This window comes from Bombus affinis, chromosome 11 (assembly GCF_024516045.1).
Source record: "Bombus affinis isolate iyBomAffi1 chromosome 11, iyBomAffi1.2, whole genome shotgun sequence".
Classification (NCBI taxonomy): Eukaryota; Metazoa; Arthropoda; class Insecta; order Hymenoptera; family Apidae; genus Bombus; species Bombus affinis.
Window position 1 is genome coordinate 4,962,221 of NC_066354.1, and position 11,309 is coordinate 4,973,529.

The following is an 11,309-nucleotide window of genomic DNA, read 5'->3' on the forward strand; positions in this document are numbered from 1 at the left end:
TCTTCCTTAATCTGATTTAATTTGATCGACAATAGAGCCAGATTTAATGTATTGATCAGCCAAATTCAAATTTTCATGATACATCTATCATTCAGGGAATTCGTGTATTATTTTCCTGTATTGTACCATTTCATACGGGATTTCAGATATAACGAACGCAGATCGGTTTTCAGCTTCGATCGTCTGCATATTATCGTGGTTATTAACGGTACCAGAGGTTGCTCTTCCGTTTTATGATATAACATACTCCCACATATATCCCGCGTTCGAATCTGTGAATTTGCACTGCACTAAATTTCCAGCAACGAGATTTTCAGTTTTGTAATATTATTTTCCTCTTCTACCTTGCAAATTTTGTACCATCGTTGAATCGTCCTCGTGTATCTTTTATCTCCGTGTATATGTTAGTCGAATATCGTACATGTTCATAAAGAATTGTTCAACGAAATTTCTAAAATGATTTGGTTTGTGAAACGATATTCGAAAATAATGCAATTTTAATGCTGTTAATAAGTATTTCCTGAAGATTGCGTTTGATTTATTTCGGTGCTTAAACGAGTCGTTTACATAACGTTCCCGCTTGTTTGATATCACTGTGTCTAATTTACGAAGAATACAAATAGCTTTTGTCTCGCAACGAGGACTTTGAATCATTTAAAGCCCGGTCGAAGTCAGTTGGCCAGTCAAGGTCGCTTTCCGCACTATATACATTTTACTTGACCACTTCACCACTTTCTGAATATAAATCAAACGTTTAACTCTTTCACGATATAAATACCAGATAAAGCGATTCGGATATCCTACCGAATATGCTACTACAACATCAGTATTTTTGCAGTTATTTACTTCTAAAATTATTATGTTATAAGGTTAGCCTAACATAATTATTTCTCTAAGGTTTTAAAGCTTTTTAGTAGATTTCTCTCAGAGACGAGTTTGTAGTTAATGGCTATGAATTAAATATAAATTACTAAAATTTATTGCTCATGAAAATTCGAAACTACCTACATCTTGCATCAAGCCATTAGAGAAATGCCAAGACAAAGAAACAACTTTCTTCTACTGTCTCTCTTCTTCGTCGTTATATTATACTCTCAGAAAGTAACACGAACACATCATAATAGCAATAAGACAAGAACCGAAGCGACAGAATAATAATTACTTATGAGCAGATAATAATTATTCGTATAAAATAATCATCAAATAATTACTCATCTGGAAGAGGCATGCAACTTCAATCAACGAAAAGAAAGATTTCCCCTTTCAAGCTATTCCATTCGAATAATTAATCGCGCACCACGGAAAAAACTCGTTCCACGGTTCGGTTTGAATAATTGAAAAATGTCGAGGTTCGCGGCCCGATACACGTATAATATTTTCGCATCGTTTATTCGCGGTATCGGGTCGGAATCGAGCGCCTCCGTGTCGACCCGGTCTCCTCTTGGAGTCGTTCTTCTCACGCGGTATCGCGGGACTATTGTCGCGGCCGCTCGTGCACACCAACGGTTCACATTCGTTAAGAAATTACTTCTTCATCTAGGTCACACTTACACGTTGTGGAACAATGAACGCTCATTAAGGCGGGCACATGGCATATACACGTTGACGCGCGATATCGATCTGTTCCGAATTATTAAAGGCAGAAAACGCGTCTGAAATGCGTCTGGATACGTCGCAACCGCGAACCACGCGCCGTGGCAGACGCGAGAGTTCCCCACGTTGAATTAATAGCACGTAACATTGTTACGAAAACGAACGTAACGGAGGAATGTCGCTATTGCAAGAAACTATATAACTATAATTGAGTTTCGATTTAGCTTCTTGTCTTGTGTTTCTATCGATGTTTCTGTGTCTTGTTATGCCTCTTTATTATTGCTCGAGAAATTAAAATGTTCGTGTCCCTCTTGTTGCTCTAGATCGTGTTATCTCGTCTATCGTCCCTTTTTCTAATTTTGCTGCTGGTCGTTTCAAAAGATTCTTAGCAAGGAGGAATCTGGTAAATTAAAATGGTACCTTCTACGATCTGTAATTACACAGTTGGTTAGTTTTAATAGCTTGATTGATCGATAGCTCGCTTTAGGCGTGGCTTTTATGCAAGCTAATGATTGTATTAAGAATGGTAGGGTCTTGTGAATGTTTTAATATTGTGCAGTCCATTGGCGCCGCTGTAGCGACGTAATGAACATTATTATATTTATAGTCTTTCGCATTTTGAAACTCTTTTTTCTTCTTTCTAATATTTCATTATGGAAAATTCGCTGTTTAGTTTACTAATAATCGTAAAAGTGATCGTGATACTCGAGAACAAGTAACAGTTAGACCAATTAGTTGTGTAATAATACGACACGATAGAACTATTTCAGTGTTCAAAAAACGAGTATCGTAAGCAGTACTTACGTACTGCGTAAAATAAAACGTTCGACGAAGCTTATCTTGGATTATTCATACCACAAATGCGCAATTAGCCAGCGATTAACTGATTACCTGGATTTCCACCTTGTAGACTAAGTATTCGGAGATAAATTATACTTGTTGCATAGACTGTACCATTTCAAACACCGTGTATACTTTAACGGATGAATACCACTATTTATGGATATTAAGACTACGATAATATGCGGAAAATGACACCTCGCACCAAGCACCTATGTACACGTGTACTGGCCATAAATTCGTCAAGAATTAAGAAACCGATGAGTACCATCTTTACGAACCGTTCGAAATACTTAAATATTCGAAATAACTCATAACTAGTATTAGATTTGAAGTCTCATAAAAATTTTGCGTTGACGATATTTTTCTATTCGGTATATGAAACGGAATTATCGTGAAACTAGAATTTTATTTTGCGAAACGATCGTTAGGTTTTAATTTTCATAAAAATCGAAGTTTCAGCGAAGAAAAGAATAAAGAGTAAGGCGAGGCGAAACTTTGGCCACAATATTCTTTCATTCGGAATATCCTCTTCGATATTCCGAATGGAAATATCGCGAACACGAGTTTTCGTGCGCTCTTCGCTCTTCGCAATGGAGCCCCGATTTTTGTCATCCCCCGTATCTTGAGAAATCACCGAAATATAATTTACCGTGTGCTCGGGGGGAAAAAGGAGAATGTGAACGACACTCGTCAGACTGGTCAGAACAAGAGAGAGTAAATAAAAGCAAGTCCTGCATACCGAAGTTCGTCGTACGCATACGCATATATACGTTTATAAACACGGCCACGCGCGTGTCTACAGGGTATTAAAAAAGTTGAGGCTAAATTTTGCGTATAGAGATAATTAATATAGAAAAAGAACCGCTGATAAATCTCACAACGATTTTTTACCATTCGTTATTCACAGTTTTGAAAATCAATAAAAAAAATGTATCTTTAATTGCCATAGTTAGTATAACGCGTAAAATGTTCGCGTTTTCTTTCATTTCTTTTTTCCAGCACAACAATGATAATCTCGTGAACTTTCAGAACGGCGTCGCGATTTCAACAAAATGGATAATGGAAGCATCTGTAACATTTTCCTGTTGAAATATTTGACCTACTTTTTATTAAATCTTTTTATTCAAGTTTTACAGATTCTTTTGGAATTATTCTAGCACGTTATTGATATGTGTATCAATTTAAGAAATTATCGAAATATAAAATTATACGCATTTTTACTGTCTTAGATAATGTTCGTTGAACTATTCGATCAGTTACGAAATTTTTAAGGGATCGTCGTTTATTTATTATATTGCATGGTAACGCTTATCGTTTCACAAATTATATGCGAATACGATTATTAAAACTTATGTAACACTTCGAATCTCTTTATTTAGCCAGTGAGCAATGTGTTAAACTACCCTCGAACCAAATTTTTCTCGATTCCAAAGAGATATACAGTCATTCGCACACATATACGTACAGTGCATTAAAAAGTATCGGTATAATACACGTATCTCGAGAATCATAATAACTTGGACCAATTATGGAAATAACCAATCTACGTGTCGAGTTATCTTCAAACCAAGTTTATCAAAAGCCCAAAGGAACGTTCAACGATTTTTAGACGTAATAAAGCGAAAAATATCGGTGCATACGCGAGTCATAACGGCCAAAGATTCTTCTCGAAGGCCTTTGGCCGGACTACTTTGGCCAGGAACTCGAAACGTCGAGCGCGAGCCTCGTTTTATATCGGCTCGGAACGAAGAAATTCCAACTGGATCGTTAAGAAACCAGCTTCCCAACTCCGCTCCTCGCTACATCCACTATCTTTTCCTGCAAAAGTGTCAAGAGAGATCTAAAATGACGATTCCTCGGCGATGATCGCGGGTCCGCGAAAGTCGTTCACCTAATCGGGGTTCTTGCTTCGAGAACCATTCGAAAAAAGCTTCGAACACCGATTGCCGTGTAGCTATTACACGCCTCTGTGCAGGTGGATCCGTGTGTCGTGAACACAGGTAGACAGCTTTATGGCCGAGCAAATGTGTGACGCGTGTACAGGCTGGACAGAAAAAAGGGAACGCCCCGATACTCGAATGATATCTATTCGAATCATTTGCATAAAATGCTGCTTAAATAGAAGGTGACGAATTGTACTTTTCATTGATTTTTTTACTCTAATGTCATTTTATGGTAGAAAGTGTCTTTTCTCTTTCTAATCAAATTATTCTCAAGGTTATTAACATTTTTACCTAGTGTTCCTTTCCTTCTGTTTATTTCTTCAGGACAATATTCGCTGAATTATATGATCTCTGTTTTCCTTTCTGATTAGGAGACTTTTCTTATTTTCAATGTTTTCGATATTTCTCGCCAAAGATGTTTTTTATTCTGTTCGTCCATTGGAGATGACTCAATAATTTCATTTGTTTTGCCTGATCAGATCATATCTTTATCTTCAAAGTCATCGATATTCTTATCCTAAAGACGCTGTTATTACATTTGTGCGTTAATGACAATGTTGGAGTTCTGTTTGTTTCTTCCGATTAAATAATTTTTTTTTTTTACTTTCAAAGTCATGCATATTGTTTAAAGAAATTATCGTAATGTTTCTATGTCGCTCGGTTTCTTGTAGCTGTGGCATTTAATTATCCGAAGCGTATGAAGCGTCCTACTCGATTACATTATTTTTTATCCTCAACGTCGTTATTATCTTGTTCCTAGAAACGTTTCTACGTTGTATTTATTTTTAGCAAATAAAATTTATCCAATTACTCGAAGCGTCCAGTTTTTCCCTTTTCCAACCAGCTACAAATGTCTTAACGTTGGTAAGTTATAGGTGTCTTTTCACGCGTGAGAATTATAATTAGTTCCGCGTGCAATAGGCAAACAATTGCCGAAAGACAATAGGCAATCTAATCTCCGTAAATATCTCATAATCCAAGAGATAGACGTCGCTATCTCGGTTTTGAAATTGGTGTATCAGGTGATGCCAGGTTTCGTGGCTTTCCAATTAAAGACATCTTCGAAACTGTGTTGAATCGAAGGAAACCGACGAAGAGCGTTGTTACAGCTATGGGAACAGAGAAAACCGAGATACCAAGATATGAAATTATCTTCTTCTCTTTTCCTATTAGATTCTAGGCGGTTTGTCAATAAAAACCGGGAATGAAACGCAACGCAAGAAACAGCCTAATGAATATTTAAGTCACGCGTAGCGTGATGTTTCTCGTAACTCTTCAAGATGCATTAACGAAATCATCGCGGCAAGTTTCATAATAGATATAATCTATCGAAGACGGGGTACGCCAACCGCAGGAACGCGTATCTCAAAGAGAGAAGAAGTATTCGACAAATACTTGAAAGACGGGAATTGAAAATATACTAACCTCGTTTAGAATCTTTTCTTCAAGCTTTCTAATGACACGACTTTTTTCTTATCGAACTCGCTATGTATGAAACTAATTGAGATAGTATTAATACATCTATGGGTGAATTTTCTAATTGTAGCCACCTATTCTATCTTGAGATAATTCTCGATTATTTAAAATTCAAGTCGATCAATCTAAATTTAGCGATTGTTTACGTGTGAAAGAATTTTACCTCAGTGTTTATATCATAACGGATTGGTATCTTGTTTTCTTTTGTCTTAAATCGCGTAATAATCGATGTACTCGTGGATTACGTTGCATAAAAGTGGCATGTCTGTATGTGAATACACGAATAATATTTGTGACTCTTGCCAAATTCGACGACCATTGGACGTTGATCCTCGTTGTCGTCACGAGGATCAGATACGCTTTATGATCGATGAGTTCGTTTCGATAGAAACTTATCGCTTTTGATATACGTTTCACGATGAAAATGTTTCATACAGTGCCAGTAAAAAGAAAAAAAAATGCAAAAGGTGGTGGAGCGAAGCACCGTTAAATCGAAAGAAAACAAATCGATTGGAATTCGGTATCTAAACGCGATTTCTAAATTTCTTGAGCAATCGATATTATTATCTATTTAAAATCTCCAATAAAATCAACAGAAAATTCAAGAAAATCGTTCGTGTATGAAGAACGAGCAGAAGACGAAGAAGAAGAAGTACTTCAAAGCGCATCACAAACAGACGAAACATGTGCAGAATGTGCACTGTACGTCACGCGCCATTAACGCCTATCTGCGATATCTTCAAGGCTCGAAAGCATATTTTTTCGCCGCCGTGACCAGAAGAAGCTAAAGCAGGTTCTAAGAAAATATAATCACCGCACGAACCGTATATTTATGAAATTGAATAATATATCAATGGAGATTAACAATCGGAATCGAGGTGCTCGGCCTACTTTTACCGCATTGCGTTCTCCATTTTGGTCCATCGGTCAGGAGATCTCTTTTTCGAACGATTCAAGTATTTATTAATATCAAAGAAGGCTACGTAATTACTTACTAAATAATAACATTAAATAAGACAATTGTATCAAAATAATCACGTAAATATTGTTTAACATTTATATATTTATAAAATACACGTAACTGTGGTCACCAAGACCTTATCAGCCCTATCAAATCTAACGATAAATAAAGAATAATAATATTTAAAAATCGAAAGGAAACCACATTTAGTGATCTTCACTTCACGATCACTCCCCGAGAATTGGAAAATTTTTTTTTTTAGAAGAATCAAATGAAAAATTGAAAGAAACGATCGAGTGATCTTTCTGTACAATTACCAAGACTTGTATCGTCGAAGATAAACGGAAAATGAAACAGCAAATCAAATGAAAACTGCACTTACCCCCTAAGGACACCACTGTAGATCAGAAAACAAATACCAGAAGCAACACCAGCCACCACTAAACTCATACCAGGCGACATCAACATTTTTCCATTCATTGAACAAGCCTCTCGAATCGAATATCAATCGATCGGGCGGTGTCTCTCTCCAACGACGATAGGATTGACGTTTAATTATAGCTGATGGATCCACTTGACTGTTCCTTGCACGCTGATCGCTATCGAGTCCATTTTTCTTCCCTTTGCCGAAGGTTGACGAGATAAAAAGGTTAAAAAGTCTTCGAAACTCTAGCTACTCGAATCCGTTAGTACGAGTAGAGTTTGTTTGAAATTCGATTTTGCCTTCGTCTCTCTTCGAATATTTGGAAATATCCCCGAGAAACTTGGAACAACTTCTATACAGCCACTGCTGACTCTGATGACTGATTCTGGTTATTTGATCGAGTTCCACGATACGCTGCAACGTTCTGGTTATCTGATACAGTCGATAAATACTTCTCGATCGAATTCTAACGATATCGAGCCGAACTGATTGAGGAAATGCATCGACTTGTTGTTGGTTGATCTTTCAAAGGAGATCCTCCGGCTGTTTGAATCTTTTCACAACTTAATGATACGAATCCGGATTATTGCAGTTTCTTTCCTCCTGCCTGATGCCTATTCAGTTCCTTAAATAAATCTCTGCTTCATCTACCGTCTTTTTCCTTCTTTCCTTTTATAAATTAGATTATATAAATTTTTGTTTAATCCTCTTCAGTTCGATTATTCTTGTAAATATTTCTTAAGTAAACGTCCGTCTCAACGCTGTTTTCAGAAATCAAGAGGCAACGTGTCGCGTTTGAAGATTCTTTTCAAACGAAGTTCGATTATCGTAATTTATTTTTTTCTTCATATTCGTCTAAATATTTAACTTGGTTCCTTAAATTAGCCTCTGTTACGTTACCGCTGTTAGAGATTAATAAACAGCGTGTCACGTTTGAAGATTCTTTTCAAACGAACAGAGACGTTCAAAGATCGTTCGGAACGATCGAGTTTCCCGAACTAAGGGAATTTTGAATATCCGCCGTGGGATGTCGGCACTTTTACGCACTTTTCACGCTGGAAATTTGAACAGCGGGCCGATGATACCGTTATTAGATCGGTAACTGGTATGTATCCAGGAGATGTGAGCGGGCCGCACGATAAGATTGAACTGAAGCAGAGCTAAAGTCCCCGCGTGTAGACACACGTGCACCTTCTCAGCATCGTTGCGTACCACGCTAACGCGTTATTCCATGTCGACACTTAGCTTCCTCTAGGATGCAGCTGTCCAATGGAATAGCTGCATTTTCTATGTAAACGTCGATATTTGCAATTCGTTCCAGTTTTAACCTTGTACTCCTGGTCGAACTTTGGAATTACTTCATCTAGATTTCTTTAAAAAAAAAAAAAAAAAAAAAAAAATGTAACCTGGAACAGGTTATTCCATCATTCGTGCAATAGTTAATATGTTTAAAGACGAAGAAAACTAACGAAGATTATGACAATACAATTGTTTCTTAAATCATATTCTTATGTAAACTCTTTTATGGTTTCTATCTTTTGAAATATTTGAGTTACGTCTATAGAAGATACATTTTTCAAGATCTTTTAATAGAAACGGATGGAAGATTGATTTAATAATCTTCATAAATTAGTTGGTAGTTGGTCGTTTTCTCTTTCACAGATTCGAGGCGAATCAATTAACGTAAGAATCATAACGGCGCTTGAAATAGCGGGAAATATTTCCTGAGAAAACGGCCGAAGAAAAAGCTACGCGGTTATTATGTAACTTTTATCTAAGTCGTTAAGTCTGTATTGTCTCGGTCCATGTCGCCTGCAAACAAAGTGAAAATCATTCGCCTAACAAAGTACACAGCATTGAGAGTGAAATATGATCGAACTCGCTCGTAATTTTTCATTTCACTTTTCTATGGAGACTTCGTGTTTGATTCGATTATCTTCCTGTGATGCCATGCGGTTTGCAAGTTACATAATATCTGCAAGATCTTCTCAAGTATTATTTTAATACGCTCATTACTTTGTTACATTTTACTTTTTTACGATATTGTTTTATTTGTGCACTATTACTAAAAAAACGTCCTTATAACAGTTATTAGTTCTATTTCTTTCTTTTAAAAATAGATGTATAGTGCTTATGTTAGTATCGTAAATATAATTGCATATGTATAATTTCCATCGCGATAATTTTAATTGTTTGTCAGTAATTTCGATTAGTGGCGAAGAAATTTCGAAAATCTGGAGATCTCTGTAGGAGAAATTCGGAATTGCAGAATTTTTTTATCGTTCCTAGTGATAAAGCAGACGTTCTGTTTGGCGACGCTTCGTGCACCTGCCATTGGGCTAATAGAATTCGTACCTCGTGTACGTGGTTGCCTATAACTTAGGCGCGTCTGACTAACGCCGTCGGTAACCATTAACCAAACTCTGTCGAATAGGACTTTTCTACTTCAACCAGGCGACTAAAACCAACAGAACTCTACTATTCTTCCAACTTCATTTTCATAATTCTTCCAATCGTATCCTTTGCTATTCATCCAATTTATCCTCAATTTACTCCTACGTACACATAAGACAACTTAGGCACAAGTGACATTTCACTTTTCTATAGTTTCCTCAAGCTTCAATTGAAAATCTTTAGCAATAAACACAAGAACCTATTGGATAATAAAATAGATATGTTAATAAGTAACCTGGAATTTGTTTATAGTTATGGAAATTCGTAGAATTCTTTAAAAATTAAAAAAAAGATTAAGATGGACAAAATAGATGAATATGTATTATTTTTGTAAAGAGAATTGACTTATCAAGTTTAATCATTACCAAACTACCAGTGTCTTAAATATTCTCATTTGATACAAACATTTATTACCAGTGTGGAGATTTTTATTATCAAGAAAGAGTTCTTTGACATTTTCAAAGTTAAGAGTTGACTAATAACAAGTGCATTCTACTATGACGCAACTCGATAATTTTTCTTCTGCTGCAAACTTGTTCTGCGGTAAAATGATTTCTTCCCTGTAATAGTTTACTCCGCCTACGTGGGACATCTAAAGTGTAGAAATCACTAAAATACAAAGACAAAAACATTATCATGCGCAATACAATGAAAGCTCTGGTGGCTACTTCAGGCAAAGGTTAAGAGATTTAGAGACAATCAATAGGAAGGATGAACCTCTGTATGCGATCTCATTATCATATTAAGCACGTTCGAATTCAATCATCGGCTCAATAAACATTCGTGTTTTAACAGCGTATTCAATCCCTCGAATCGAAAGTGTTGATTTCAATATAAAATCTTTCGTTTCTTAGTAGAAAGTAGAAGTCGTTGATATCAAAAAACTACGCTTCTATTCTATCTATGCGACAGATAATCTTATCGATTATTAATTACAAGTCCTTTTGATAAATCAAAATATTGTTTAACTCGTGAAAAATAAGAAAAGTAATCTGCCACAGCTCTTTTACTTTTCATTGATTTAAGAATTATGATTTAATAATATTTTAAACAAGATAATTCAGTATGAAATAATCAAGGTACTGAAAGAGAAAAGAGAGGAATAAGAAGGAAATATTACGTTGAATATTACGATTAAATATTTGAGGACAAAATTGGGTAAGGAAAGAGCGAAAATGGAAAATGGAAAAGGAAAATAAAAGATCAAGGTTGATGGAAGTTAAGGTCAGAGAAGAAGTTGAAGTAGAAAATAAATTGAAAAAAGAAGTGAAAACGAGGTTGGAATCGGTGAAAAGGATGAAAAATGAAATGAAATGTGAAAGGAACGAATCGAACGAAATGACAATAATTAAAATAAAATATAAAAAGTATAAGCATATAATACTATATAATATATAGGATGTAGCAGCAAGTTATATGGTGTTTTAACAATGAAAGAATTATTACATGAATTAGGATGGTATTTTAATAGTAAGTTACAAAGAGTTAAGCAACGATTTCAATTTCCTATTAGAAACTTTTAATTATTCTCAAGACTTAACGTTTTAATTAACGTTTGTTAAACGTTTCTTCTCTTCGTCGAGACAATATAGCTTGACTTAATGACAGCTGCGTT

General features: G+C 35.7%; 1 protein-coding gene across 7 annotated transcripts in view; it reads right to left on the bottom strand.

Moving 5' to 3' along the window:
• Window positions 1–8,392, bottom strand: part of LOC126921708 (uncharacterized) — a 56,019-nt gene extending 47,627 nt beyond the window's left edge. For 2 of the 7 annotated variants that reach the window (XM_050733474.1, XM_050733467.1), the window contains exon 1: window positions 7,199–8,390. In XM_050733474.1, coding sequence (XP_050589431.1) covers window positions 7,199–7,296 — 98 coding nt within the window. In that variant the 5' untranslated portion in view covers window positions 7,297–8,390. Of the gene's footprint in view, window positions 1–1,008; window positions 1,026–1,211; window positions 1,244–1,551; window positions 1,611–7,198 lie in introns of those variants that run through there. The other 5 variants (XM_050733469.1, XM_050733472.1, XM_050733470.1 and 2 more) reach the window with 5 other exon arrangements.
• Between the last annotated feature and the right edge of the window lie 2,917 nt (window positions 8,393–11,309).